Below are 18,805 nucleotides of genomic sequence, written 5' to 3'. Positions count from 1 at the left end.
GAGCAATTTTAACATTAGTTCACTGTGTCGTATGGCCTTTTCTGCTTGCACTCTGTTGAAGATATTCATTAGTGGATGGGCAATGATCTCAGGTCTCTTAATAATGCAACATAATATTTTTTGCAAATAGTTGAGTACCAACCAATTGCAAAAGAACTGGTGAAACAACTTCACCTGAACATACAACTTATTGGCAATAACTAGTCGCAGATAACAAACTGAGACATTCTCCATTGAAAGTCACTTTGAAATAAATCGTAGAACGAAATATGAGAAAAGATTAATCTTTGGCCCTTTGATATATTTAAACAACTACAGTACCTCTGAAATGGTTGTCATATAATTTGTATTTTACAGTTTGTTGGTGGAGCAAAATTTAAGCAGGCTAGTTAAAACCACTATCAATATCAGTGTCCTTGACAGTGTGACTTCACAAAGTTATGAAGAACATTTCTCAAACCACTGTTTCAGAAAAGACGAAATCTTGATAAATTTGAGGAATACGGTAGTGTAAGTTTCTTAAATAGTATTACCACTCAACTTGACTTACTTCTTAAAGTAGCTTGTCCAAGCAACAACAACACTTGCTGGAACAAGATCAATTTTATTTAAAACAAGAATCAAGGGCTTCTTCAAATCATTAATCACATGATCATATAATGCAGGTGAGAAATGCAAGATCTGTGACAAAAAAGCTTATCAAGAAGTGCATTTCTTGTTGTCGCATTTACTAAAATTTTCAACTACTCAAGTTTATGTCCTGCAAGTTCATTTTTTTCAATATTTTTTATCATAAGTGGATTGTTTAGACTGTTCACATTCCAACTTTATATGGAAACAAAGATTTATTTCACATATTGCGATGCATGTTTCAATCTTTATTCTTGAATCATGAAACCTCAATCATTTAGAAATCAACCTGGTTTCGTCTGACAGATAAATCTGTTAAACAAAGTCGAACTGCAACAAACAATATCAGTAAGTATTAAGTAATTGATGACATGACCAGCTCAGGGCATAATGATTAGAGTCTCTGTATTAGTGCAGGCCCTTAGGGGCAAAAATGAGCAATGAGCATCTTTAGGCTAAACGTGTTACACGTTGGTTTTTTGCATTTTTTTGTAGTTGATGAATCTAACTTCAATTTTAGTGGGTGCCGCAACTTTTTGGGGCACGTGATCACCCCCAAATCAGGGATTCCCCCCAAATCAATTTTGAGCTCTTTTCACAGCATTTCTATGCAATTAGATACGTTACTTTTTTATACTTGGACTGACTACCACTACAAAATACACCAGATAAAAATCACCCAAAATTATGTTATTAATGGCGTCATTGTGACGTCATAACATCACTTTTTTTTCTTATTGTAGTCGCTTGTTTGTTGTTGGTGTTACTTTTTTGGTTATTATAAGTTACCAATGCTAAAATATTTCCCTCTTCAAATATGACGTCAGCATTGCATCATGAATGACGTCATCCTTTTGTTTTGTGATTTTTTTTCAAATGTTTTTCGTACAGGTTAGTATAGTAGGTAGGCAATAACCAATATTTTATACAGGTTGATTAGTGATAGGCTTATCATGAATGTAACTACAAAAAAAACTACTCATCATTGGCGTATGAGCAGATCTTTCCAGGCTAGATTGGAGGGCAGGAAATCATCAGCCACCCAACAGTCTCGTAATCCAGGACCCTCAGACCATGCGCACCGTGTGGAGGCCGGTGGGTTAGGCAGTGGTGGATGACATGGTCTGCGGTCTGTTCAGTGGCACCACACTCGCATTCTGGTGAAGGAGCCAGGCTTCACTTGTGCATGTCCGAACAAAATCGACCGACACCAGTTCGCAGGCGGTTAAGCTTGACCCACGCTAGTCTTGCGAGGGACATCCTCGGTGGACGGGGATCGGCGTCGGCTATAAAGTCACGGAGCATGGAGGTGTGGTTTTGCCACTCCGTGTTCCAAATGTGGTTCGTCCAGTGTTCCGCACTTAAACCAAGTTCTTCTGTGTTCTTTAGTAGCTGTTGTGTGGCAGGCACAAAGGAGTGTCAATTGATTTCAGCTGCTGCTTTGAAGGTGGCGGTTGCTTGAATGTTGCATGGGGGGAATGGTCGGGGTCCAGAGCGCGGCGAGCGAGAGAAATCGTGGCTCTTTTACGACGTAGCTCAGCGGGTTGGATGCCTGCTAGGATGGGTAGGCAGTCCTTTGGAGTGGGACGCAGGCATCAAGTCACAGTACGCAGTGCGTTGTTGATGGCGGTATCAATCTGGTGGGTGTGAGAACTACGACACCAGACCGGCGCGCAGTACTCAGCGGTGGAATGAACAAGGGCTAAGGTAGCTGTACGAAGAGTTTTAGCACCAGCTCCCCAGCCGGAACCCGCCAATCGCCTCAAAAGTACGACGCGTGTGGATATTTTTTTGCGCAGTGACTCCAAGTGTCGGCGGTACGTGAGTGACCTGTCCAGAGTTATCCCGAAATAAATAGGTTCGGCACAGTAGAGCAGGCGTTCCCCATCAGTGTTGATGTTTATCTCACGCTGTGCCTCCCGATTGTTAAGGTGGAAGGCCGCCGACACTGTCTTTGCCTTGCTGAGCTGTAGCTTCCATTTATGGAGGTATGCTGATAGTGTTTGCATGTCTTGGCTGAGGTTCCTCTCCACTGATTGCCAATTTTTCCCGCTGAGTGCAGGAGTGCCAGGTCGTCTGCGTAAGCATATTTCCTGGAGATGGTGGGGGCAAGTCATAGGTGTATATGTTGAACAGGAGAGCAGCCAAGACTGAGCCCTGTAGGAGTGTAGGACGCCGTTTTTAAGTCGCTTCGTAGTCTGCTTCGATGACCGCTACTGGTTGTGAGGGTAAAACTGCAGTTTTGCACAGGTTCCATCGTTATATGGACCATGTGTCTGTCAGGAAGCAGACGGAGTAACTTGCAGGTAAGGCCGCTATGCCATATGGTATCATAGGCAGCTGTGAGATCAACAAACACGACGCCAGCCTTCTTTTTAGCCGAAAAACTGTCCTCAATGTTTTGGGTCATAAGTGTGACCTGATCTATGGTTGATCGTCCGTGTCGAAAGCCAGCTTGCTCACGGGGGAGCTGCGGATCTATTATTGGCTCGACACGGGGGTAGATGAGTCTCTCGAGGATCTTCATTCTTGAAAGGGATGCAGAGCAGTGAGTTTTGGGGGTAGCTCTTCGGATCCCCTGGGGGCTTCGGCTTAGGAGCTGCAACCACAAGGGCTCTTCTCCAGATTCTGGGAATTCTCAGGTGGCGCAAACAGCAGGAAAGGCAGCATGGAGTATCAACTCCGGGCATAGGTGGTCAAGGCCCGGGGCTTTACCTGGTTTTGTGTGCTGGAGGGCGGCGGAAAATTCCTCAGGGGTGAACTCACCCGAGATGTTGTTCCCGTCTGGGGTTTACCCTCCAGAAGTCCTTCATTTCTTGTAAGATGGATCTGTCTGATTCACGGTCTCTGGATTTGTATTTCCCATTCTCTACGAGTTGTGAGGCGATGGAATTTGCTGAAACCAGACTTTGTTGCCTAGAGGCACGTCATCTACCAGTTAGGTTGTTCAATGTACTCCATGCTATGCGGCTGGAGTGTGTGAATTCGATTGATTCAACAGCTTCTGTCCAGCAATCTTTCCTATTTGAGTCCAGCCTTGCCAACAGGGCTGTGGCTATGCGGTTGGTATTGTTGCCCTGGGGGGCTTGGAGGAAGTCGGAGTAGAGGCTTTCGCACTCCTTATCCCAGCACGGCATGTCATTCTGTTGTCGGCCGCGGGGATGGAGTGTTTTTCCGCTAATGTTATTGCATCACAAAAGTCCTGGTAGGCTTCTTCCACGTTGTTGTTGTGTGGGGATGGGATATACTGTGTGGCTTCGTTGCTGAGGAGGCTGTAGTATTCCCAGTTAGCCATTCTGAAGTTCCATCGCTTAACAGGCTTGCACGGGACAGTCATTGTGAGCGTTGGAGCCGTGACGAGTGAGGGTCAATTTGGGACTGGGGTAACCTGTCTAGCACAGGTCTGTCCGGTTAACAATTATCGGGGTCATCACTTGCAAAATTGGAAAAAACGCAAAATTGAAAAATGTACTGCAAGAACCGTACCTGAAAAGCATTTGCACTTGTTTTTTGCATTAAATCATCACCTCTATGCTCGTTGGACATCAGTTCACATTCGTGACATTGAAGCATTTGAGCAAACTGATGCCACTTTGAAGACACTTTTTGCTGAAGGGAAGTTTGTGGTTACAAAATCCGGTAAGAGGTTTTCTGCAATGGCACTTGACCAGAATCATGAGCAGTGCAATGCCGTTGTTAAAGGTAAAGAAGGTACTATAGATTTGTTTCAAAACAAAGAAGCTTTAAAACGATGACTGATTTCTCAACCAATGATTGTAGAAACGGTGACAAAATTTCATGAAGAAATTGGCTTTAGTGACAAAAAACTCCAATGGCTACATCACGAAGAAAGCAAAGGTTATCACGAAAAGTTTTGTAAAGAATTTATTTGTTTGGTACAAACGTTTGAAGAGCTTGGCAACCCTTTCACCGACTCGTCTGGAAAACTTTTGACAATGTGTTCAAGGCAGGCCTCCAATGATGAAGGTGTGCAACAGCTTCTAAACCTTCACAAGTTTGGGAATACAAAATTTGAATCGTTTGGATCTTCCAGTTTTCTTGAAGATGAAAATTTTGGAGAACCAATAACCAAAGTATCGTTAGACTTGTTCGGCAAAACGCGAACACCAAAGAAGAACACACAACCCATAGTCAAATATAAATCATCCCTTCTTCATAGAGTGTTTGTTTCAAACTATGTTCGTGGCAAGGATGCTTGCTGTCCTGTTCTTCAAAGCTGTTCTTCAAGCACGAAGTATTATTGTACCCTGTAGCATTATCTGCAAACGGTTCTTTGAGATCTACAACAAAATCGGCTTTCCTCACGGTTTTAGAACGTTTTGGATGTCCACAATGTACTGTACCAAGTTGCAACGTCTATGTTATAGACGGTTCAGCACTTATGCAAATAATAAAACCCAGAGGTAATGTGAAAACATTTCAAGAATATATTTTTTAAATTGTTTTCATATCCCTTACGTAACTGGCAAGGCAGCAAAGTACAATCGTGTTGACATTGTCTACGATGTATGCTATATCTGAAAAATAACATCAAACCTTCTGCAAGAAACAAGCAACGATCTGGATGTTACGTGGCTGTCACAAGTAATACTCGTCTTTCTCTCAACTGGTCTGAGTTTTTGAAAAATGACAGCAACAAAACTGCGTTATATCAACTGGTTCAACAAGCTGTGATAACTTCAGTCGATCCAAACTTGTCTACGGTTGTTGTTACATCGTTAGATACAGCTCTTAGCTATCAAACACTGGACATGTCTGAGATTTCCTCGTGTGATCACGAAAGAGTAAGAAAACCGCTAGTTTTTTCATCTTGAATTGACAGTGTTAAGATTCAGACATTGCATAATCTGGTGTCGTGTGGGCCTATTCATTTAATTTGTAGATCAAAATTACATATTATTTTAAATTTTGAAGTGGCATGGCTAAAAGGGAAATTCACCCCTGGTAGTTGCTTTTCTGATTATATCCTTGATGACGTCATTATTGCGTTATACTGCACTGGTATTATTGTTATTGCTTGCAATTTCAAAATTTTAAGCATTTGCAAAACTTATAATGATAGTAGTTGATCGCTTTTTTCGGAATAAACTTACATTTGGTTTCTGAATTTCAAGTTGTCTAGTCTTAATAATGTAATGATGATGTCATAAAAGATGCAATCATGACGAAACTACTATTGGGAATTGTGAAGTGGTTCTAGTAACCGGTACTCCAACTAAAACCAACAGCAAACGACCAAAATCGGTTAAAAAATCAAAAAAAAATGATGATGTCATAATGACATCATCAGTCAAATTATTTTGTGTTTGTATTGTCTCACTTATTTGTGTGTGCTTTTTAAATAAAAATATGCAAAAATCAAAAATGTAATTGCACAAAAATGCCGTAAAAAGAGCTGAAACGTGATTTTTGGGGAAATCCCCGATTTGGGGGTGATCGCGTGACCCAAAAAGTTGCGGCACCCACTAAAATCAAAGTTGGGTTGACCAACTGCAAAAATATGCAAAAAAACAACGTGTAACAGTAACACGTTTAGCCTAAAGATTCCCCTAAGGGCCCGAACTATATTGGCATGCATGAGTTCGATACCTTATGTCGGATCATACCAAAAACTTCTTAAAAGTGGTACTGAATTTTACTCCTGCTTTGCACTCAACAATGACATGAAGTCAGGCTAATAACACAGATTACCAAATTTTAACTAACTTTTTTAATCAGAGATACAAGTAAACCTTTCTAGATGAAATTTCAACGCTGATTCCGAATCTGTGCTAGTTTTTTTTTCTAGCACATCAAGTTTTGAAAATATTTGCGTTTTAATACGTCAGGTATTTTTACGTATTTACTATTTAGTTATACAAAAATACGTTTCTAAAATGCAACTGGTAATCACAATGCATTGTGAAGTCCGTTTTGTGCAAGCTTGAGGCCAAAATTGTCAGTATCATGTCAAATTGAGTCGCATTTAGGTTAAATTTAAACAACAAAAATTCAAATACTGTATCTCAAAAACCTGGTATGCTGAATAAAGTATAAGGACATTTTCGAAAGCCGGTTAAAAATCGCCTAATCGGGTCTCTGATTAAAACTTGCTGTTGACCAGTGTAATGTACTTGGTTGAGCCTCGGGTAGCATAGTCGAAACTGACTGCTTTGTAAAGCGGTGAGAGCAATGCATCCACGTTAATAGGGTGATTCATATACTACCTTTATTTGAATTTTGATCTGTCCCTAAGTTAATTCTGTTCCATTTCGGTAAAAAATAACCTTAAAATAATTTTTAATGTCATGGCCTCCCGTTTACCCCCACCACAACCTCGGAATTTCTGCCTACTCCAATTGCCATAAATCAAAAACCACTTTAGATAGACCTGGGTTGTTGGGTATCAAATTTATTGGCATAGCCCACTTTAATTAAAAAATGCTGCTGAGATAACAATCTGAGCAAAAAAAAAAAATTCGTTTTTGCACAACATAAGAAAAGCAGTTAGCATGAATAGCCAAACATACGATGTGAACAACCAAACATAAGTGGCAATTGACACATGGATATAACACCAAAATTAATCACATGACACAATATTATCAAAAACCATCTATGAAGTATTAGGACATTACAATAAGTAATAGCACAGCAGAGGCTCACACAACCTCCATTAAGCAGGTAGCAACGTGGTGTATTGTGCTTAGCACATCGGTCTTCGCACCAAAGAGTGTTTACATTAATTCCAGCTACTGAAACCACTGTGTTTCTGTTTTCTTGGGCAAAAAAGGTCAAAATGATTGCCTCCATCCAGCAATGGCTAGTTCCAAATTCAAGTCATACTAATGTTAATTCACTGGCAAACAGTGTATTACAGGCAATTCCAAAGCGAGTGCTGCAAAAATTGCCTATGTACTGTGCTTCAATGTTTTTCCGTCCTGGAGGATAAAAATTCAATGATGAAAACACAAGTGGGACATGAATCATGAATAGTAACACAGCAACAGCTAACACTCATTAAATAGGGCATGGATAGTAAGGCGATTTGAAATTTGAATGAACAAAATCGAATTATCACACAGGGTGACTACTGTTGTGTAGAGTAATTTTGTGAAGTCTTATAAAACAAAATCCAGTATCCGTAAACATGTAAGCATTTTAAGGTTAGTATTTTCTAATTCTAGCAAGGTGATTCCACAAAAATTACTATCACAACGCATCAATCCACGAGATCCAGATAGTGTGTTCTGAATGGCTAGTTAGGGAAAACGTGTTGTGTGCCGAAAACGTGTTGTGTGCCGCACACACGCGCGCGCGACCGATTGCTGTCTGCTGCTGAGAGCCTGACTCCTGAGACTAGAGATTTATAGCTTGATGCTGATTACTGAAGATAAGGCTGCAAAAATCAGATAAGAAGTTGTGTTCAGCTGAACTGTTTGCTATAGTTTTATGCTTGGTTGTTAAATAATCATTCAGGCTTCAGTTCAAAGTTAGATTAGGCTAGGTTTTCCAAATTGTGTAAAGTAGGAGGCAATGTCTGTAATTATCAGGTCTTCTGGAATAAGAACTGCTTGTTAAGGTCAAGTTGTTATTTGTGATTCTGACATTTCTGCATTTTTGATATGTAGCTTTGAGAATGACACTACTAAAGTTCATAGTATTACAGAAGGCTCAGACAACTAAGTTTTCAGAGTAATAGTACCATAAGGTGAATTTTCAAATTTCCGATTTTCATGTTTAATTTTGTTATGTGTTCTAAAGTTGTATTATTGCTGTACAATAGTAAGCCTATAACTCTATTGGTTATTACCAAAGTCCACACAAGGTCTTAGGTCATATTGGGTCCTCCCACTATGACGAAATAGATATTAGCTGTTTAAAACAGGGGGTTTCATGGCGACCAACCACTCACTGTTGCCTAATTAAGGTGTTCTTTTATGCTTGAGGAAAGCGTTTGCAATGCTGAGACACAAGCTGCAAAAGGAACTGCAATTGCCCTTCACCTTTGGTCAAATGTCCAGAAAATGTTTTTACAAGGGTAACATTTCTTTCAGCATGGTCATTAGTGACAATCAGTAATCTAAAAAAATCTTTGGCCATCTGATAATCACTGTTTCCATCCCATTCTGCAACTGGAAGGTGGAAAAAGGCATGTGGGATTTTCAGTTTCTTGAACAGCAGCTGTAAGTTGGCTGTAGCGAATGTTGCCAAGGTTTTGGTGTGTATGTCATCCAACAACACAGCAGCTACTTTTGCTGGAGTCCTCGGTTTCCTGAGCGACCATTATTGCATTTGCCATTCGATCTTTGATGATTGGCTGAGGATGTCGCAGAGGATGTTTAAGCAAGCTCGATAGGAGTTTATTACAAAAGAAAAAAGGCATCGAAATGCTGTAGAAAAACGTCACAATCAATGTCGACTGGCAGAAGAGGAAGCTGATACATCAGCCGCAATGGCTATTCTGGAAGATAACAGCAGTTCAGCAACTGAAGAATTTGTCTCAGAGAGTGAAGAATAGGTGGGTAATCTGCTGTTTCCACTTTATCCCAGAAGGGTAAAGAAAAGATTTTATCTCCTACTTTATCTGTAAGCCTAGACAGAGCTAATGTCTCCAACCAAGCAGCAATGTACATCGTTAGTAAAGCTGCCAAAAGTCTGGGACATAACATTAAAAACCTAACTTTGAGTACTTTAAGCATCAGGCGCAGCAGACGTCAGCATCGAAAACAGTTTGCAACAGAAATCAAGAAAAACTTGTCTTCAAAAGCTCCTTTAAGTCGCAACAGAAAAAATGGCTCGCCATTTGAGGTACCGTACCTTTCTGAAAAGTTGGTGGATCTGTTTCTTTTTGATAATTGATCAAAGATCAAATGGCAAAAAGCAATAATGGTCGCTAAGGAAACCGAGGACTCCAGCAAAAAGAGCTACTGTGTTGTTGGATGACATGCACACCAAAACCTTGGCAACATTTGCTACAACCAACCCAACACAAAGCTCTGTTCAAGAAACTGAAAATCCCATATGCCTTTTTCCACCTTCCAGTTGCAGAATGGGATGGAAACAGTGATTATCAGATGGCCAAATTTTTCTTTAGATCACTGATTGTCACTAATGACCATGCTGAAAGAAATGTTGCCCTTGTAAAAACATTTTCTGGACATTTGACCAAAGGTGAAGACCAGTTGAAGTTCCGTTTGCAGCTTGTGTCTCAGCATCGCAAGCTGTGAATTCCATCTCGTCACATTCTGTGCTCTTAGCGTGATTTTTTTTAGCACGATGAAGAAGAAGCGCATAAAATTTAGTTTGATTAAAGCATACGGCAATTGTCGCCGCAATAGAAGGTTTGTTGATTTAGCGACGGCAATGTTTTTGCCGTCGTAAATGGAAGCTAATTTCGAGGGCTGTATCTATAACTACGGGATTGGAAACTCTATCCAGTGCTATACATCAGTAGGGTCATCACATTACTAGGACTACATAACGATTAACAAAATAAAATACCAACTAAAAGATATACAAAGTTAGATTTTGCAATAATAATACAAAATGTACACTCACATGAATTTTAATTGATGTATAAAAGTACATTTACGCTGCTAGAAAAAAAAACGATGAATCCAAAAAATGAATGAATGCAACGAGTCCAGAAACAGCCTGCTGTTGTTCTTTAGCATTGTGCGTACTGCAAATCGGATCAGAAGTAAATGAGGAGTGTTCAGCAATCAGTGAAATATGCTGTTGTATCATCAACTTGCTCACTGATCGATCCAGTACGAAACCAATTCGTTTACGATGTCATCAGAAGTAAAACCAATAGTCATTCTGAAATTTTTTTTAAGCAGCAAACAAAATACAACATAACTGCACTAATGGAATACAAACAAATAAACAAACCAGGCAAGCATAGATCTTACAATTTACAGGTGAATTGATGATTACACTTTTGGTTGTTCGTTTGGCCTACTACTTACTACCCTTTGAGGTCAATTTATGTGATTATTTATCACAGCAGCGCACAAAGAAAAATGACTCTACTGGTGTATAAAATGGTTTTCAGTTTAAAAGAGTTTCCAATCCCGTAATTATAGATATCCCTGGCAGAAAGTCCTGGAACTTTGTTCTGCTCAGCATACTTTCCAGAGGGGTGATTATTTAGAGTTCATTGAACTCTGTCGTATTTTCCTGGAAAATTCATTGCAAGATCCAATAACCTTCAAAAGGTCAGGAGCTTTGCATTTGCCAAGCCAGGTGGATGGCAAAGCTGATTTACTGTATTAAGATATGTCTTCTGGTAAAGTACATTGGAGAGCTTCCACCTGGCAGTGGCACTGTTACTACCACTAAAGAAACCTCAAAGATAAGAGGCTTTGTCAACTTTGTCACTCCTGTGTATTAGGGTGCATCGACTGCGTCGTCTCCTGCTTTTTTTTGAAACTGGTTTCATAACATTGAGAAGTGTGTTCCACTTCAGGAAAAGTTCAACCAAAATTTTTTTCGTTCAGGGACCCCCCTCTTCCACTCGCGCCTGGCCCCCCAAATTGCAAACAGAAAAATCGCCATAACTCCAAAACTAAAATACTTAGACATAAAGTGTTTGGTATTAAATTCATTGTAACTATATGATTTGATCCAAATTTGGTAAATAAAACATATTTTACCAAGAAACAAAAAAAAATTGTTTGTTTGTTGAAAACGTTTAAGTTGGACTCCCCTTTTAAAACCTTATTCAAGGCTACTCTATGAGATAAAGAGTTGTGGATCCGTCTCTTTTTAAAGCTTTATTCAAGTTTTGTACCATCAATCAACTATTCAGTCCTCAAAGTTAAAGCAAACTGCTTGGTGTGCCTGTGACGTTTGGCTTCGATCACCGCAAGCTCGCGCGAGAAACTAAATTAGTCTTGCGCTTCCCTTCAGATGATCTCACATTTTTTGTAAGTTACACGATTCATTTTTTGACTACGTGGAGCAAAATTCACCAGTTTTTAGTTTGGTTGAGTTACAGAACGGTCGTTTATTTTGTTTATCACTAGAGTTGAGAAAATGAAGAAATAAAACAAAAAGTGCACAATTGTTTCTTTTATTTTGCAAGGCATTAAATACTTAGACCAAAAAGAGGAAAGAGAACAAGCCCGTTTGCGCACATGCCCTCTTTTTATCTTAAAATAGAGCAATCAATTGGGAGCATCATAGCTGATTTCACTACTGAATTATTGGATGCATGGAACTGTTCTGTTGATGATGCTATCAGCATAGTATTGACACTACATCAACAAACACTGGCCTTTGGTTTGGAGGTTGTGCTGAATTGCAACAGAAATTGAAGAAGTAATTGCTATGGTGTGCACTGTGCATGTGAAAACATGTTGGAGAACTAATCGTCGGTAATGCGTTTGAAGCACTGAGTATTGAAACATCTCGATCGCCTGAAATAACTATGTTTGTTCACTTTCGTACTCACTTCAACATTATTTCTCAAGACCTCATCTCTTTCCCACCTTATTTAGATAGCCTACATACAAGTGCTTGTCAATCAGTAAAATGAATTTCCTTGAAACCTTTAAAGAAGATGCTGTAGTTCTTGCAACCTAGTTGCTTACAAAAAATGATGATAGATATTTACCTCGAGAAGACTACAGAGAACTATTGGAGCTGTGTCTATTTAGTTTCAACTATCCATTGCCATGCAAGAAGCCATTTAAATTTAAACAACCAGGAGCTATTCACAAAGCTCGGTGGGTGGCTAAAGTTATTTATGCCATAAAGTTATCACTATTGTCTGAAAGGGCTGAAGAAGTAATGGATCCTGCTTATTCCAATACTTGATTTCGCAGCCAAAGAAACTAATAAGTTGAAAATGTTTGCAATGTTCCTCTTATATGTGTATTGTGTATGCGCCATGGTAGTTTCGTTTGCAGTTCAGAAGTTTCTGCACCATGGGCAGACCTGAAGTTAATGAAAACTTTACATTTGTTTGAGAAGACTGATCCCATTGTAGCTTCTAGTGCTTTGAAGAAGCTGGATCTCCACCTCTGGTACTTAACTGAGGAAAAGATTCCTCTTTCTCTGTTTGATTACGATGTTCCAGAAGAAACGAAAAGAGGAATTGTTACTGCTTTGTTAAAAATGCAAGCAGCTGATGGTTCAATTCAGGAACCTCTGAAAAGAAAAGGTAAAGGAAAGCTTTCCCGACACAATTAATGCCAACACTTCACTGATTGGTTTGATTGGTAAAGATTCCTGGTATCTCTTTAAGCTGTGAAAAGTACACCCAATGTTTTTTTGAAAAAAATGTTAGAGTGGGAACAAGATAGTCAGTATAAACTGGCCAAACCAAAAGCAGAAATGTCAACCGTTGTAAATGGCTGGTCCGAGCGTGATGTCAAGCTGGTCACAGATTTTCGATCATCAACTCAAAATATCCAAAACTTTGAAAGCATTCTTCAGGTGGTTGAACAAAGCAGATCTAAGAAACCAAACTTGCGGCAAAAACCATTAACTGTTGCAGTTACATCCATCTAACAAGCTTGCAACTCCACTTTCAAAAGTGGTCTTTGATTATGAGACAAAATTGGAGTTCTGTGCGTAACTATACCGCCACATAATTTCCAGATGCCTGTGAAATGTAATTATTTAAAACAACTTTACTACAAATACTATCCCGTTCGCCTGAAGAATCTATTCTAGCGACTACTCCCAAAAAGAGCTAGACGAAAACGTTCGTTGGACCCACTTTTTAAAGCCGTTTTCAAGGCTATTCTATGAGACAAAGTCTGACTTTTTTTAAAGTTTTATTGAATATTATTATAACTATTAGTAATGAAACAGAATTTGCTTTAGGCTTATTGATACTTTTAGTTCATCTAGTGACATTATTATATTTGCGAGGGAACATGCGTACAACAAACAGTGCATTATCATTTCATAGCTACTTTTTTAGATGTATTCGAGTGAACAGTGTCTCCTGAAGAGCAAAAAAAATGTTTCTTTGTAAAATATGTTTTATTTACCAAATTTGGATCAAATCATATAGTTATAATGAATTTAATACCAAACACTTTATGTCTAAGTATTTTAGTTTTGGAGTTATGGCGATTTTTCTGCCGCAATTTGGGGGGCCATGCCCATGTGCAAGTGGAAGGGGGGGGGGTCCCTGAACAAAAAAAAAAATTTGGCTGAATTTTCCTGAAGTGGAACACTTCTCAATGTTACGAAACCAGTTTCAAAAATAAGCGAGAGACGATGCACCTACTGTGTATTCTCAGTGGTGGTTGACTAATGACATGGTCATCACCCACGGATGCTCTATGGAATGATTTGAAGTTTTGCAAGATGCTGTTCAATTACAGCAACATCAATGACTGTATTGCAACCAGGGCTTTAATCTCTATTCAGTGAACATACTCCTGTTAAAGAAAAGAGGTTTATTGCTGATCGAATGCTACAATGCATTGATACACACTCAGCCATCCCAAAACAGCGACATGGATCTGGGTTTGGAAAGCCAACATTTCCACAACACCTTGGCTTGGGCTATCAACAAGGCTTGGTGACTTAGTTGGACAAGATTCATGGTATTTTTTCAACTAGTTGAACCTGAACCATGAATTTTTGCACATGCTCGCTAATGAATGGCATGACAACAGCATCTTCAAAGAAAACCTGGTAAATATCCAAGGAATCAATGTAATTAATGACTGTGCTGAGAGGTATATAAAATTACGCTAAGACTTCTTAGGATCTTCTCGCAGTGAAGACCATTACCAATACATCCTGCAAGTGGCACAAGACACAGAAAATGTCAACCATCCCTTCGCAAAAGAAGCACCCATTGCCTCTTTGAGGATTATATGCATGCATCATCAATATGTTAATATGTCATGACAATATGTTAATCAACTGGCTTGGAGAAAATTGTACTTGCAGTTTTTGAAAAATGTAACTAATGGCAGGATTATAGAGAACTTAAGCCAATATTCAAAGATCCAACTTGAGTTCAAGCAGAAACCCAAATTTGACTTGGTCCATGTATTTGGTATACCATAGCCGAAGTTCAACTTGTGTTTCAGCTTGAACTTAAGTTGGATCTTAGAATACAGACCTTAGTATCCTATCCATGCCCTACTTAATGAGTGTTAGCTGTTGCTGTGTTACTATTCATGATTCATGTCCCACTTGTGGTGTCGTCATTGAATTTTATCCTCCAGGACGGAAAAACATTATTAAAGCACAGTACATAGGCAATTTTTGCAGCACTTGCTTTGGAGTTGCCTGTAATACACTGTTTCCAGTGACTTACATTAGTATGACTTAAATTTGGAACTAGCCATTACTGGATGGAGGTAGTCATTTTGACCTTTCTTGCCCCAAGAAAACAGAAACACAGTGGTTTCAGTAGCTGGAATTAATGTAAACACTCTTTGGTGCGAAGACCGACACGTTAAGCACAACACAACACGTTGCTACCTGCTTAAAGGAGATTGTGTGAGCCCCTGCAGTGCTAATGTGCTATTACTTGTTGTAATGTCCTATTACTTTATAAATGTTTTTTGATAATATTGTGTCAATTGCCACTTATGTTTGGTTGTTCACATCGTATGTTTGGCTATTCATGCTAACTGCTTTTCTTATGTTATGCAAAAACGAAAAAAAATTTTGTTCACATTGTTATCTTAGCAGCATTTTTGGATTAAAGCGGGGTATGTCAATAAACTTGATACCCAACAACCCATGTCTATCTAAAGTGGTTTTTGATTTATGGCGATTGGAGTAGGTAGAAATTTTGAGGTCACGGTGGGGGTTAAACGGGAGTCCATGACATTAAAAATTATTTTAAGGCTACTTTTTCCCAAAATTGAACAGAATTATCTTAGGAACAGATCAAAATTCAAATAAAGGGAGCAAATGAAACACCCTAATCCACATTGGATGCATCGCTACGAAGAAACACATATTGGTCAAATGAATAAAAGAAACGAACCGGATGTCTTACGTCCGTCACCATGACAATAATATCGCTCATTTCGATTACCCTCCAAGCTTGTCTCCATGTCTGTTGAAAACATACTGATGAGATCTTTGATATGCTTTAGACACAATGGAAGACTATCAAGACAGATGATTTCAATATGTTTAATGCGAATTTATTGCCATAATTTTTGGCAGGTGGATATCAATCTGTGTTAAATTTTTGTCTAAGCTTTTTTAGTGCAAACACCAACTCCCTGCATTTGCAAAAAGACTACAAGGAGTTCTTATGCTTAGCAGTGATTATTATTCTTGGTGGAGCTTTGCCATCAAACATTTTCGATGCATTCATAGCTTAAGATGCAATATCTCACGCCTGGTAGATGGCAAAGAAGGTTATTCACACCATCAAAATTGCCCTTTTTTCATCTTATTTCAAACAACAAAATCTTGTAAGCCCTGATACTCTGGAGAACATTTGACCAATGGCACTTTTCTTAGTGATTTATCATCTCAAACCGTGGTTTACCTGAACTGACTCCGCAAATCCACCACACTCATACCTGGAACTGCATCAAATGCTCAAAAAAATATAGTTCGCCATGTTTCGCAGCAATTATTGCTTATCTGAAGAAACTCAACAATCACCTTTGGTGCTTGTCTGACTCTGAACCCACAGTATCTTCATCAATTTTTAGTAACCTTGTGTGAAAAGCAACCAATGGCTAAAGCACTCTTGCATTAAACCAGGCAAAGCAATAAAATTGTTCTGCAACAAATACCTCTTCTGACTGTTGCTGATCTGACACTTGCTGATCTTGTTGGAAAAGATTCCTGGACACCTTTTTCACACCTGAGTGTGGATCAACGCTTTTTAAAGGCAGAACCAAAGTCTTGACCACAACATAATGATTATGTTACTGTTCATAACTTCGTAAAAAACACAAATGTGGTAAATAAAGCTTCCGAGCATGCTCATGGGTCTGCCAACAGCATTCAAAGCAGGAAAAGTTACAAAAAGCAGGAAGCCGCAGGTATATTGAAAGAACATTGCCAGTCAACTGTGGCCATCAAACAACAAGCGCTATTAGTAGGCTACAAAAAATAATGAAAATGTTGCTTCCAATGCTTTGTGAAACTCAACGTGAGAACTCTCATTCCACAAATTATCAAATTTCAATGTCTACAGGAGCTGTTCGAACTGCATTTACGAAGCTACTATGGTTCCATCTTTGTATGACTGTAATGACTTTTACTGGCACAAGTCATTATATTTTAAGATTTGAAGTCACACGGAATCAGAACTTTGCAGTGGTTGCCGGATGATTCTGCTGCCTGTTACTTTTACCGAAAAATGTTTCAAGTTTTGATAACGGTTAGGGAGCGTTCATAACTGACATCAACCACTTTTTGGCCATTCGTTTGTCACATGTCTGAGAGGTTCTTAAGCTTCACAATAAACCGTGACGCCGCAAAGCAACTAGATAAATTATATTAGTCACTACCATTCTGAACGGCTAAACTTTCGCTCCCATCGCCCACTTGGTCTCGCCTAAGTGGGTTTCACCCAGTTGGTTTTGCCCAGATGTCATGTACCAGGTAAGGTGATGCCTCCTTATTTCATCAAAGCTGGTCTTAGAATCAACACAACGGTGTATCTGAAGATTCTGAATGATATTTTTCTGCTCTAGATTGGTAGAGATTACCATGCTACCAAAGTCTTACTTGTTCAAGACTCCGTGAAAGGGCATGGAACCAAAAAAGTCCAGAATTATCTGAAGGAATCTTCTCATGTTTGTCCCAAAAGACATTTGGCCTAGTAGCTCCCCAGATCTGAATGTTTGCAACTATTGGCTATTCAGCATGATTGAAGGACAGTCTAACTCAATGGTTCCCAAAGTGGGCGCCAGCGACCATGGAGGGGGCGCTGACTATAAAGTGGGCGGTTAGGGGGCACTGAGAGTAAATCGGGGCAGTTTCAAGAAGAGGATTGCAATGCATTTTTTGTCAAGTTTCACTTCAAAGAAATACAAACGAAGATGGTGACTATAAGAGCTCTGTGGCATGATATTGTGGCAATTATGATGGCAACGTCGCTTCGCAGTGCCTTGCAAGTTTGTTCAGGTTGCAACGCATGACTTACTTTAAAGCACTGCGTTTACTTAAATCCGATCTTTTGAGTGCTTACTACTCCACACCGAAGTACGATGGCTTTCCAAGGGAAATTGCCTTGCACTATTTTATTTGCTGTTTGAAACTGTCGTAAAATTTCTAAAGAGTTGTGACCCTGGCCTTGCGAATGACTTCCTGGTTGTGAGAAATGATATCACCTACTTGTCAGACATATTTTCCAAATTTAATAAATTGAATTTATCCCTTCAGGGTAACGAAGTAAATCTAAATAAGGTGAAATCACCACTGTCTGGGTTCAGTAATAAGCTCGTGTTGTATCAGCAAAATTTAGCTAGACGAGAATTTTTCCAATTTTTAAGCTTGCATCAACTTGATACCAGTGACAGAGGCATATTTGATGTTGATGTAGAGACGTACAGCAATCATTTCAAGAAGTACACAATACACAAAGACGCGGGAATTTGATGTTGATGTAGAGACGTACAGCAATCATTTCAAGAAGTACACAATACACAAAGACGCGGGAGTTCGATTCCAGGATGTATTCCAGTTAGAAACCCCATTCTGTGATATTTCCGAACAATGAATTCTTGAGAAGGAACTGATAACATTGCAAAACGATTTTGCACACAAACCGAAGTTCAATATCTTATATCAATCGTTCTGGCTACAGAATCAAATCAAAGAGAAATACCCTCCCTCACGTGTGGAATTGGGTCAAAGTTTTTATCATAACCGTTCTCAGCTCATACTTGGTGGAGCGTGCTTTCAGTGCCATAACAACGCTTCTGGATAACAAAAGAAACCGTCTTGACATAGTTAGTCGGAGAGACTTAAGATTGTTCCTATCCAAACTGGAACTCGATATCATGAAGCTGATGACATTGCACCAACCTCATCTGTCTCATTAGAGTTGGACTTTAAGTTGTAATAAATGGAAAATAACTTAGGTTTTACTTTTTTTGTTGAAGGGGGCTTTTGACACTCTGTTTGTTGTCCAAGGGGGCGCTATTAAAAAAAAGTTTGGGAAACACTGGTCTAACTGAATTCCACACCCTAACCTCAACTATCCTAA

The 18,805-nt window shown here is 39.3% G+C and overlaps 1 protein-coding gene across 2 annotated transcripts in view; it reads right to left on the bottom strand.

Moving 5' to 3' along the window:
• Positions 1 to 18,805, bottom strand: part of LOC145774373 (guanine nucleotide-binding protein-like 1) — a 114,527-nt gene that overhangs the window by 25,740 nt on the left and 69,982 nt on the right. For both annotated transcript variants that reach the window (XM_082585606.1, XM_082585607.1), the window contains exons 5-6: positions 15,611 to 15,682; positions 551 to 681 (exon numbers count right to left, since the gene is read on the bottom strand). In XM_082585606.1, the coding sequence (XP_082441732.1) occupies positions 551 to 681; positions 15,611 to 15,682 (203 nt within the window). The remainder of the gene's footprint in view (positions 1 to 550; positions 682 to 15,610; positions 15,683 to 18,805) is intronic.

Source organism: Aplidium turbinatum, chromosome 7 (genome assembly GCF_918807975.1).
Source record: "Aplidium turbinatum chromosome 7, kaAplTurb1.1, whole genome shotgun sequence".
NCBI lineage: Eukaryota > Metazoa > Chordata > Ascidiacea > Aplousobranchia > Polyclinidae > Aplidium > Aplidium turbinatum.
Note: the sequence above shows the minus strand (reverse complement) of the source record. Positions and strands in the feature narration are given on the sequence as shown.